We start from the raw sequence: 12,692 nt of genomic DNA, 5'->3' as shown, positions 1-12,692 counted from the left end.
ATTTTTCTAATATCTGCACTGGAAGGGTCACTCCTAATTTTAAAACTACATCGCCTAGGCTAGCCCCAAAAGGAATCATGCTTTTCAAGTTCACCTTATGAAGCCTATTCAGAACGTTGTACAAAACAGTCAAGTCATGACTGTATCTCCAAGGCTGCGGAGGAGTCAAGCCCAACCACTTCAGCTTATCCTCATAAGACAGCCCATTCATTCTAGGTATCAATGTAGTGAACCTTTCTGAACAACCTCCACTGAATTGATATCCTTCCTCCAAAAGTGGAGACCTAAAATGCACACTATTCTTGACATAATGTCTCATTAATGCCCTTGAAACACTGAAGCCTGATATCCTTAATGTTATGTTCAATTGCGTTCAAGATAAAGGATAGCATCCCATCAGCTTTCTTCAGTGTTGTTTCTGCAACCTAATGTTTGTGACCCATGCACTGGAACACTTAAATCCCTATGCAACTCAGAATTTTGCAGTCAATAATCATTTAAATAATGCACTGCTTTGTTATCCTTCCTGCCAAAGGAAACAACTTTTATATTTTCCTAGATTATAGTGTATCTGCCACCTTTTTGCCCATTCACAGAACCTATCTATATCCATCTGCAACATCCTTATGCCTTCTTCAGAATATACTTTTCTACCTGTCTTGGAATTATCTGCAAGTTTAATAAGTTTACATTTGCTGTGCTAGGCCAAGTCATTAATGTAAATTGTGAAAAGAGAAGGCTGCAGTACAGATCCCTGTCAGACTCCATTTGTCGCATCCTTCCAATCAGACAAAGGCCAAATTAAACAGACTGTTTACTGCCGGCAAGGTAATCTTCTGTTTCTGTTAATCTGTTTACTCCATACCATGAGACTTTCAGGTCTGAGATGTACAGTTCTGCCAATTTCACTCATCAATGGAGATGGACTTTAAACAATTGTCTGAAAGAGGTGGTTCTAAATGTGTCCTCATGCATAATGGCGTAGGAGCCAGCACATTAGTGCAGAAGATGAGGCTGAAGATCTGCACCAGTCTATAAATACAAGTGCTAAGTGGATGATCCCATTTGGCCACCTTTAGCGGTCCTAGCATTGCATATGCTGGTCTTCAGCCAATTAATTTCACTCTATGATCACATGGCAGAAACTGGAATTTGCGAGGCCTGACTTCTGACTATATTTCGTGAAAGCCTCGAAGACATGCTCCAAGATTTGCTGCAAATCTCATCAAGCAGTTCTGGTAGTTACAACAGTGGCATCTATACAAAAATGTGGAATGATGTCCACATATGTCCTATATATAAAAAGCAGGAGTAGGTCAAAGCCAGTCCAGGAAATTAGTACTGTATCTGTCTACTCTTAATCATCAGTAAGGTAATGAAAGATATCATCAACAGTGCAATCAAGCAGCAATTGATTTGCAACAGTTTGCTCACTGACTGTGTGCGCTCTGCCATGGCCACTCAGTTCCTGACCTTATTCCAGCCTTGATCCAAATATGGACAAGAGTTGAATTTCAGAATTGAGATGAGAGTGACTGCCCTTAACATAGTACATGCCATCTTTGAGGTACTGCAGAAATTTAAGGTCCCTGAGGTAGCACTTTCTAAACCAATGATCACCACCACTTGAAACAAGAGGAGCAGATATGTGGGCGCAGATCCACCAACCAGTTTCCTTCCAAGTCACATTCCATTCTGACTTCGAAATATATTATAATTTCTTCACTTTTGCTGGGTCAAAATCCTGGAACTTATTCCCTTACAACACTGTCTGTTTCTGTAACAATCCTGGAGATCAGACATCACGTGACCACAAAATCACGAACTTTCGTGAATGGCTTTAATAGATTTTAAACAATTGATGGTTGTGTGCTTTTGTAATCCAGGCGTTGTCGGGAAGAATATTTATTTTGGTTTCACCTCTTCAAATGAAGAAGGAATTCAAATATTTTGGTGAAAGAATTTGTTTTCATTTATTGGCCATCAATACGTTGGCAGGTGTAGTTATTTGTAATTTGAGGATTAAATTAACTAGATCATTTCAGGACATCAAATACTGCTATTATCGTTTGTTGTGATGAGTATAAATATTAAGGTTTGGTTTGTCATTAAGAAACTATCTTTTCAAATAGTCTTGATACAAAAAGGCTGCATTTTCCATTTCAAAGTCAGATAGTTGATTGGATGCATCAAGTTTCCACTACTGCAGTAAAACTCCTAAATATGGCAGTTGTGTTTTATTACAGAAGTTCCAATCAATTTCTTACATTATAATTGATATGATATCTTATTCTGAAAATGAAAACATTAGTGTTGGAGGGCACTTAAATATGTGTGCTTCAATATTGCAGTCTTAGAATGCTTGATATGGGTATATTTGTGTTTATATTTCTGCTAAACAGCATGATATAATAGCAGAGCTTGGTTGTATTAGCCAATTGTGTAAGTATTTAATCACTTTAAATATTAAGGCTAGTTGTAAGTTGTGCTTTCAAAAGATAAGACTGATAACATTTCTGCGGTGAGAGTTCCTAGGAGTTTATTTCTTGGATACAAAATGTAGAGAGAATATCATTACCACCTTTAGTGTACATGTTTTAGCATACCCACATATACCTTTAAGAACAATGCATCCATAGAAAAGGCAACAAACTTGTTTAGCAAAAAAACACCTAAATCTTGGTCATTTGAAAAATATTTGTTGCAGGAACTTGAAAGAGTTACATCATTGCAGGCCAATCTTCAACTGGCTGCTGTCATATGTACAAATGCAAGAAGGTAAGAGACTTGATTTTCCCAAAACTAATGTTTACTGAGCGTTCCACAGCAGTTGAACATTTTTGAAACTGCATTTTGTCTTGTCAATTAGCTGTATATTTGGTAGAGGTGTTTAAAATCATGAGGTGCCTGGTCTGAGTCAAAAGGGAGAAAATATTCCTATTCATAAGTGTTCACACCAAGAGGACATTGATTTTTAAGGTAGTTGGTAAAAGAAGCATAAGTGACATGAGTAAAAATTCTTTTTTGCAGCAAATGATTAATATCTGGTATGCCCGAGTGTGTGGTCATGGCAGATTCAACTGAAACATTTAAAAGGGAATTAGATTTTTAGAAAAGGAAGAATGTGAAGGGTTACGGGGAAAAGACAGGAAAATGGCACAGAATAAATTGTTCCTTTGGAGAGCTAGTGCAGGCACAATGTGTTGAATAGCTTTTTTTCTGAATTGCAACAAATCTATGTTGCATTCACAAACTATGGGCACTGACCAACTCTGTGGGTATGAGGTTAATTCAACATTGTATTGCCAAAGGGCACCTTTTATGTGTCAGAACGTAAAGTGCATTAAGAGATGCATTTTATTATAAAAGAGCCTTTAAATGAATGGCGCTTGTAGAAATTACTGAGCCAAGGCTGAAGCCTCCCAGCTGAGGATCAAGCTGAAAAAAGCTCCAGTTTCAATCAAGAGTCATTAGATTCATAGAATCCCTACAGTGTGGAAACAGGCCATTTGGCCCTTTGAGTCCACACCAGCCCTTTGAAGAGTATCTCACCCCATACCCTATCCCTGCATTCCCCACTCTAGACACGATAGGCAGTTTAACATAACCAATCAACCTAACCTGCACATCTTTGGACAGTGGGAGGAAATTGGAACACTCGGAGGAAACCCATGCAGACATGGGGAGAATGTGCAAAACTCCACATAGACGGTTGCTTGAGGCTGGGATCGAACTCCGGTCACTGGTGCTATGAGGCAGCAGTGCTAACCACTGAGCTGCCCTGAAATGTTAACGCTTTTTCTTTCTCCAAAGATGATGTCAGATCTGCTGAGTTTCTACAGCAATTTATGCTTGTGTTTCAGACTTGGAGCATCTACAACATTTAACTTTTATTGAGAAAACAGATTTGATAGCTTAAGCAGACCTCGGGTTTAAAATGGCACAAAAACGTTCTGAACTGGTGAATGAGGGGGGGGGGGGAAAAATTAAAGGAAAGTTGTGATCAAAATTTGAAGTGCTTTCCCTGCTCCCTGAATACCATATCCACCTCTTCTGCTCATGGAGAAGTGAGAAATGTACTTGAGACATGGAAGTGATACAAATGAAAGCATAATGATAATCTGCTTTTAGTTTGTTCATTCTGAAAAAAACTGAAGAAATGGGCTTTTATATGTAGACAATTTGGTTTATGTAGGATCATAAACAGTGAGAACACAATGATAAAGCACAGAAGAGGTTCATTAGGTTTGTTGTTCCTTTGGCTTTTTGCTAGAGTGATCCAGTTAATTCCATAACCCTGTAAATGTTTTTCCTTCACATATTTATCCAATTTTCTTATGTATTTTACTATGGTATTTGTGCCCTTTACTTTCTTTTCAGGCAGGGTGACCTTGAATTTAAGTATGGAGGTAAAAAGTCCTCTCATTGTCTCTGTCTCTGGTTCTTTTTCCAATGACCTTAAATTTATATCTTCTGATTATAGAGCATTCTGAACCAGAACAATTTCTCCTTAACTTAGCCAAAACTATTTACAGTTTTGGATTTCTCTACGAAAACTTCTACTGCTCTACAGAGATGACTAACTATTTTGGTCTCTTGCCAGAGCTGAAATTATTTAGCCTTGGTAGCAATTTCTGTAAATGTATCTTGTACGCAGTTCAAGCATTCTTAGTAAAGTGTGCTGCCCAGAATTGAGTGAGCACAGTTCTTCAGTTGAGGCTCAACCGATTTATTTTAAAATAAAAGTCAGGGGTGTTTTGCTCACTTTTACATTCTGTTACTCACAGAAGAGAGCAAAGTGGGGAGGTGTGAACCCTTGAAGATTCTGTAGCAACTGAAATTAAGGCTGTTCCAGAGGCCAGGACAAGCTCAGCACAGATGTGTCAAAGGGTTGTGGGCTGGTGGAGAAAAGATGTAGGGACTGGTGAGGCCTTCGAGGATTGAAAAAGTTGTCAAAATTAGCTATGTAAATTTATATGTTTTAATATTCAGAGCTGCTAAGAAAGTTTGGAAAGCGATATCAAATCTGTCTGTCACTGTGATGCAGGAACTGACTGGAGACTTCTAATTGGAGGAGCAACAAGTGCAGGTGAAATGGAGCAGTTTTGTTTTCATCACAGATCTTGTTAGTTAGGCAGACAAAGAAACCAGTAAACGTCTCCCTGGGAGAATGAACAGTTGCTGATGGGGGCCATTAATGGCTGAAAATAGTTTGGTTGGGGTAGCAGCCCATGTGTCGACAAGTCCTGTATGTGTAGGGTTTTGGATAAGAATGTGCGAAGGTGCCCAGGCCCTAAAATTATTGAACTTGATATTGAGTACTGAAGGCTCCTCAGGGTCCCCAGTTGTAAAATATGGTACTGTTCTTCCAACTTGTGCTGAGCTTTCTGGAGCACTCGAGCAGCCCAGAGAAGAAGTTGCCCAGGGAACATGGTGGTGTTTTGAAGTGACAAGCGACCGGAAGCTCGGGATCTTTTCTGCAGATAGAATTGAAGTGTGCTGTAAAGAAGTCGTGCCCCCCCCCCCCCGCCGTCTGGAAGGAATGTAGGTTCCAAAACAATGCCAAAGCACGTTTGCTTTACTGTTGCCAATATTTAATTGAAGGAAATTTCTGCTCATCTAGTATTGCATATTTTTATTTGTTAAAGATATTTGAAATTTAATATTTTAAGTAACATTATTTTTGCTTCATTTTCTACTAAATCTTTTTTCACCCTCCTTTCTGTCTTACTGAATTTAACTTAGGTTTACCTTATTTCCTCTTGTTGTGTTTTTCCTCAAATTTTAAATCCGGAATGGACTTGACATTCAACACTATCCCAGATACTCTGTGGATTTTCCCGTGTGCCTGTTAGTTATTTTTGCTGACTTGCAAGTCATCAATTTTTCTGGCTGAAAGGCATGGAGAAAAATTCACAAAGGTGACACTTAGCAATATACCCATTCTAACGGAAATGGGACCATTATTTTGTAAGTTTATTTCTCTTCCTGCTGCTTTTCCTCTCAGTGAGAATCTACTTATTGGTGTGTTCCTGGTATTGTAGTGAAATGGTTAAAAGTAGAAGATCAAGTACTCCAAGGCTAGGTACCTCATTAGCACTGCAAAGGCTTAATTTGATAACTTGAGAGGAATAAAAGCCAGGTGTGGTTTTCAGCTGGGTTTTGGAATGGGGTGGATATTTTTGCAGTATTTACATTTACTTGTTGAAGTGTCCCTCTTTTGAAGGAATATTACATGCTAATTTTGCCTCGTGCATCATGGAGTGGTAGTGCTCCTCTGTTTTCTCTCTATATGTGATCTTGTTAGCTGTACTGAGAAAAGTTTAACATCTATTATAAAGATGGAAATAGATATGGCAAGTAGTTTTGTAGGGCCTTTATAATCACGTCAACAAATCTTTTGCCTTTGAAAGGTAAATTGTTTAAAGGAGTACAGAAATGACTTCAGGTGTGAAAATGACGTGCTTTTGTATTTTGTTTGGAAAAGTTTCCACAATTTGATGCAATCTAACATGGCAAATAGGATTTTTTTTAAAGACAGATGGCAAAGGAGAAAGTTGTTGTAGATCAAGGGCCTTGGCTTGGATATCAGGAAGGTACAATTGCTATGGGTGGAATAGCCAAGGTCGCAAGTCGTGGTGGGAGGCAATGCAATTGTTGGCGGCTTAAGTATTCATAGACTGGACAAATTGACACTGGCAGTCTGGAAGAGTTTGCAGAATGAATTTGTTCGTCTCTGGGAATAATATGTTGTGAACAAACTTGGGGATAATGCTACTTTGAATAACGTATTGTGCAATGAGACACAGTTAATTCGCAACCTTAGCACAATTTTACTGTGAAATGGTGTACATACGTTGTTTGAAAGTGACATACTGCAGTCCCAAACAAGAATCTTAAACTTTGACATTGCCTAAGTAGGAATGATAGGTCTGGACGAAGTTGATCGGCTGAATAGAAAAGGTTAAATAAAAGCTAGATAAGAAGTAGAAAACATTTCAAGAACCGATTCAAAATGTTAAAAAAAATACATTCCCAAAAAAATACATTAACAAACAAAAATTTAACAGGGCAAGTCCAGGTTTATAATGTTGAAAAGAATGTCATCAGTTTAAGGATTGGGAATGTTTTACTAACAAGGAAAGGGCCATGATCAAGTTTATTGGTGAAAAAAGTGTATGAGAGGAAGCTCGATAGGAATACCAAGTAGATTTTACAATTATCTGCAGAAAACAGTAGCTGAAGTAAACATTGGATCCTTTGAGACAGAAACAAGAGAATGCATTGTCGAAAATTATGAAATGACACACAGGCATAGAATTTTTTATTCAATGCCTGTCTTCATAGTAGATAGCACAACTTATATGCCATAGATAGAGGGTAACCAGTAGGTAAGAATAGTGAGAAACTGAGGTTAATTAAGATCATTTCAAAACTGAACAATTATTGCAGAAATTCAGGGGATCAAACTTTGACAAATTCCCGTTTTCCATGTCTATATGCTCTAGGTCTAAAGAGCTGAGAAAGTGAAGGCACTGGAAACATTTTTCCAAATTTTTGAGATTCTCAATTTGTCACATTACATTGCTATTCAAGAACAGAGGGAACAACTGATTAGACTGCTTGGTTTCAATCATCAGTGACTTAGTGTTTAGTAAATCTTAGCAAAGCTGTTAGAAAAGCTTGGCACAAAAAATTGGAACATGTTAACTTAAGTAGTTTTACAAAAGAACAATTCTGACAATATGATCCGGTTTGTTTGAGTATATGACTATTAGAACAGATAAAGGGAGCCAGTAGAGTTATCACAAAAGTGATAAGGAGCCCACTTAGTCCATTGTTGCTATTATGTATGTTCAAAGTGAACATCATTACCACGTGCCATTCTCCTGCTTTTAGAACATAGAACAATACAGCGCAGAACAGGCCCTTCGGCCCTCGATGTTGCACCAACCTGTGAACTAATCTAAGCCCTTCCCCCTAAACTATCCCAGTATCATCCATGTGGTTATCCAAGGATTGTTTAAATGCTCCTAATGTGGCTGAGTTAACTACATTGACAGGCAGGGCGTTCCACACCCTTACCACTCTCTGAGTAACGAACCTGCCTCTGACATCTGTCTTAAATCTATCACCTCTCAATTTGTAGCTATGCCACCTTGTACAAGCTGAAGTCATCATCCTCAGGAAAAGACTCTCACTGTCCACCCTATCTAATCCTCTGATCATCTCCCAGTATTTTGCATCATTTCTGTCCAAACAATTATTCCTGCTCTTTTGAGTGCTTCAATTGGACCTGCCTCCACCACACTTCCAGTCAGGGCATTCCATACCCTAGACCAAAACAAAGTTGCTGGAAAAGCTCAGCAGGTCTGGCAGCACCTGTGAAGGAAAAAACAGTGTTAACCTTTCAGGTCTGGCGAATCTTCTTCTGAGGAAGGATCACCAGACTCAAAACATTAACACTGTTCTTTCCTTCACAGATGCTGCCAGACCTGCTGAGCTTTTCCAACAACTTTATTTTTGTTCCTGATTTACAGCATCTGCAGTTCTTTTCAGTTTTCATTCCATACCCTAACAACTTGCTGTGAGAAAAAGTTCTTCACACATCTTATGAACTTCTATGAATCAATTTAAATCTATGCCCCTCATTCTTGTTTCTTTTGTGAGTGGGAACAGATTCTCCCTATCCACAGTACCTAACCAGCTCATGATTTTGAAAACCTCTAAGTCTCCTCTTGGCCATCGTCTCTTCAAAGAGTACAATCTCAACTTCTTCAATCTATCTCCACAACTGAAATTTTTCATCACTGGAACCAATCACGTAAGTCACTTCTGCACTCTATCCAACATATCCACATTTTTCTTATAAAGTGGTGTTCAGTGTACAGTATTCTAGCTGACATCTTATATAAATTCAACAACCACCCCCCCCCCGACCTTTGCTCTTAAATTCCATGTTCCTATTAACAAATCTGAGGATACTATATCTTTTGTTAACTTGTCTTGCCAGTTCAATGAACAGTATACATATATATGCAGGTCTCTTTCTGCTCCTCCATTCCCTGTAGAATTATACCATCCATTTTATTTGCTTTTCTATGTTCTTCCTGACCAAATGTATCACCTCATAACTTCTCTGCATTGGAACTCATCTGCCACTTAACAGCCCATTCTACCAAATTGTCCACATCCTCCTCTCTGCCCCTATACTCTTTTTATTAATCTGCAAACTTGGAAATTGTCTCCTGCACACTCAGATTCAAATCAATAATGAAAAGCAAGTGTCCTAATATCATTTTTTGAGTGACATGACTATAAACCTTACTGCAGCCCGAAAAATATCCATTGACTGTTGGTCTCTGACTAAGTGATACGAGACAATGTTATGTCTATGCTGCTGCGTCTCTTTATTCCACGGTCTGTAACTTTCCTTAGAAGTCTGTGCGGCACTGTATCGAACATTGCTAAGTTCATGTATACATCAACTGTCCTATGCCTGTTGAACCTCTCTGTTACTTCCTCAAAGTAACTCCAAGTCAGTCCAAGACGATTTCTCCTTCGGTAGTCCATGCTGATTCTTGCTAACCAGCCTTTCTTTTCTACAAGACTACTAATTCTATCTTGTAAAATTGTTTCCAGAAGCTCTCCACCACTGATTTTCAACTGATTGGGTTGACTGCTGGGCTTTTTCTAACAACCTTGGCCACAATGTTAGCAATTCTCCATTCTTCTGAAAGACTGCACAATTATGGCCAGTGCTCCTGCACTTTGCACACTCACTGCATTCAATATCCTTGAATTCATCTTATCCAGAATTGGTACCTTGTCAACTTTAAGTACCAACCGTATTTCCATCACTGCATCCTTATTTATTTTGAACCCTTCTAGTGGGTTGTCTCTTTTGTCATTCTCTACTGTAATCTTGAACTTCACAGTACAATGATCACAGCCTTTGAGATGTATCTGCCCCCGCTGAATCTTGTTCAACTTGACCCACATTATTTCCAAGAAGAGGTCCAACAGTGCATCCTTTCTTGATGGACTGGATCCATACTCTTGTAAGAAACTCTCTTGAATGTGTTTGTTGAGCAGTTACCTTTGCTTCCTGCGCTGCCAGTTTCCTAGTCTATGTTTGGGCAATTGAAATTCTCCATTGTGACTACACCATAATGTTGACATCTCTGTAATTTGCCTAAAGATTTGTTCTTCCAATCCCTTCCGTTAGCTGGTCTATAGATTACGTGTAGCTAGGTAATTAGTCATGAAGCAATAGAGATCTACAGTACAGAAAAAGTGACCTTTTAGCCCATCCCATTTGTGCCGATCACAAACAACTACAGAACTATTCTAATCAATTTTCTAGCACTCGGCTAATAGCCTTATTTTTCTTGGCATTGCAAGTGCACACTAAAATGTTATGAGGGTTTCTTCCTTCACCACCCTTAGGGACAGTGAGTTTCAGATTCCCATTGCACTCTGGATGAAAAACACTTTTTTTTCCTCAAGCCACTTCTAAATTATTTCCCCTCCACATTCAATCTACACCCTGTCATCGTTAATCCTTCCATCCAGAAAAAAATATTTCTTCTTGTCCACCTTTATCTATGCCCATCAATTTTATACAACTCAAGCATGTCTGCTCTCTGTTTCCTCTGTTTCACAGAAATCCCAGTCTGTCTAACCTCTGTTCATAGCTGAAAGATTTCAGTATCTGGGCAGAGGTAGCATGGATTCATGTCATGTAGGTCGTACTTGACAAATCGCATTGAATTTGTTTGATGAGGTGACTGATATAGTGGACTGGGAAATGTCCATGGGTGTTGTTTATATGGACTTCTAGAAGGCATTCTCTTTATTTAAAGAAACTGTTGACTAAGATAGAAGCCCACGGAAATGAGGGCAAATTACTGATATGGCTTCGAAATTGGTTGAGTGGCGGCTAATAGAAAGTAGGGATAATGGACATGTACTTAAATTGGCAGGATACGACTAGTGGTATCCCACAAGGATCTGTGTTAGGGTCTGAAGTACTCATTCATTAACAACTTAGATGATAGCATTGAAATCCGTGTATTCAAATTTGTTGTTGACAGAATTTTAGGTGGCATTATAAGACAATGTTACAAAGGGACATTGATAGATTGAGTGAATGAGAAAAACAGTGGCAGATGGAGTTCGTTGTAAGCAATTATGAAGTTATCCAGTTTGATCTGAAAAAGGATAGATCAGACTACTTTCTAGATAGTATGCAGTTCAATTTAGTGGATGTCCAAAGAGACTTGGGGGAGTTCAGGTTCATAGCTCTTGAAGATTCCATGATCAGGTGCAGAAAATAATCAAGAAAGCTAACAGAAGACCAGCCTTTACATCTTGGGAACTGGATTACATGGATGCAGAAGTTATGCTACAGTTATACAAAATCTTGGTTGGACCCTACTTGGAGTACTGCAGACAGATATGGGCATCATTCCTTCGGGATATATTGAAGTTGAAAGGAGTACAATGTAGGTTTACAGGAATGATACCTGGACTTCAGGAGAAATTACATAAATTAAGCCCGTTTAATCTACAATTTAGAAGGTTAAGCGGTGATCTGATTAAAGTCTTTAAGCTATTATTGGGCAAAGATAGGGCAGATAAAAATCTGAGAGCTCAGAGGGCATAGACTCAGAATTAGGATCAGAATGTTCAGGAGAGATGTGAGGAAACACTTCTACCCACAAAGGGCGGTCGACGTTTGGAACTCTCTTGTCCAAACAACAGTGGATGCTGTGTCAGTTGCTAATTTTACATCTGAGATAAATTTGAATTCAGCAAAGGTATTAAGGGATATGATCTAAAGGCAGATATATGGAGTTAGACCACAAAGCAGCCATTACTTCATTGGATGATTAGAACAGTCTTGAGGGGCTGAATGGTCTACATCTATCCCTATGTTCCCACAGCTCTCCAGTCCAGAACAATAATATGGTAAATCTTCTCTGCAACCTCTCAGGTGCAATCACATCTCTCCTGTAATGTTGATTCCAGAACCGCATAGCTGTGGCCTACTTGTTATACTGTTCCAGCATAACCTCCCTGCTCTTAAACCTTATGCCTTAGTCGATTCAGGCAAGTATCCCAAATGCCACCTTTTGATTCATGTCCTGTAGGTCACACTTGACAAACCTCATTGAATTTGTTTGACAAAGTTTCTGAGGTGGCGAGGTGATCTGTCGTGTTACATTAAGGCACCGGTGTTTATGCACAGCAAGATCTCTCTGATCCTTGGTGCTTCCTCCTGTTAGTCATGTATTCCCTTGCCTTGTTTGGCCTGCCCAAATGCATCATCTCATTTATCTGGTGGTAAATGAAATGGATGTCTCAGCCAGCCATGTTGAACTAATTGTCCTCATCTGCACACCTGCACACAGTAAAAGCGAACATAGTTGCATAGGCTATTCTTTCATTAAATTGAGAGCGAGATGACTCATGGTGAGTTTAACTTGAAGATCACTATTGAAGCTTTTAAGATTTGCCCATGCCTGGTACAGGGTTTGAACTTAGGTTGTTGGCTTCAGTCTGTATCATAAACCAGTCATCCCTGTCAATGGAATTAATCAATATTTAATGCCTTAGGCAGTGATTTCTAAAGTTGCACACCCTCAGAGGTGACAAAAAACACCATGTTTCTGCCCTGCCCAGGTGAC

At 39.0% G+C, this 12,692-nt stretch overlaps 1 protein-coding gene across 1 annotated transcript in view; it reads left to right on the top strand.

Annotated features, from left to right (window-relative positions):
- vps50 (VPS50 EARP/GARPII complex subunit) overlaps positions 1–12,692 on the top strand; it is a 164,963-nt gene that overhangs the window by 39,816 nt on the left and 112,455 nt on the right. The window contains exon 6 of the mRNA XM_048557646.2: positions 2,708–2,778. Coding sequence (XP_048413603.2) covers positions 2,708–2,778 — 71 coding nt within the window. The remainder of the gene's footprint in view (positions 1–2,707; positions 2,779–12,692) is intronic.

The sequence above is a fragment of the Stegostoma tigrinum genome, chromosome 2 (genome assembly GCF_030684315.1).
Source record: "Stegostoma tigrinum isolate sSteTig4 chromosome 2, sSteTig4.hap1, whole genome shotgun sequence".
Classification (NCBI taxonomy): Eukaryota; Metazoa; Chordata; class Chondrichthyes; order Orectolobiformes; family Stegostomatidae; genus Stegostoma; species Stegostoma tigrinum.
Note: the sequence above shows the minus strand (reverse complement) of the source record. Positions and strands in the feature narration are given on the sequence as shown.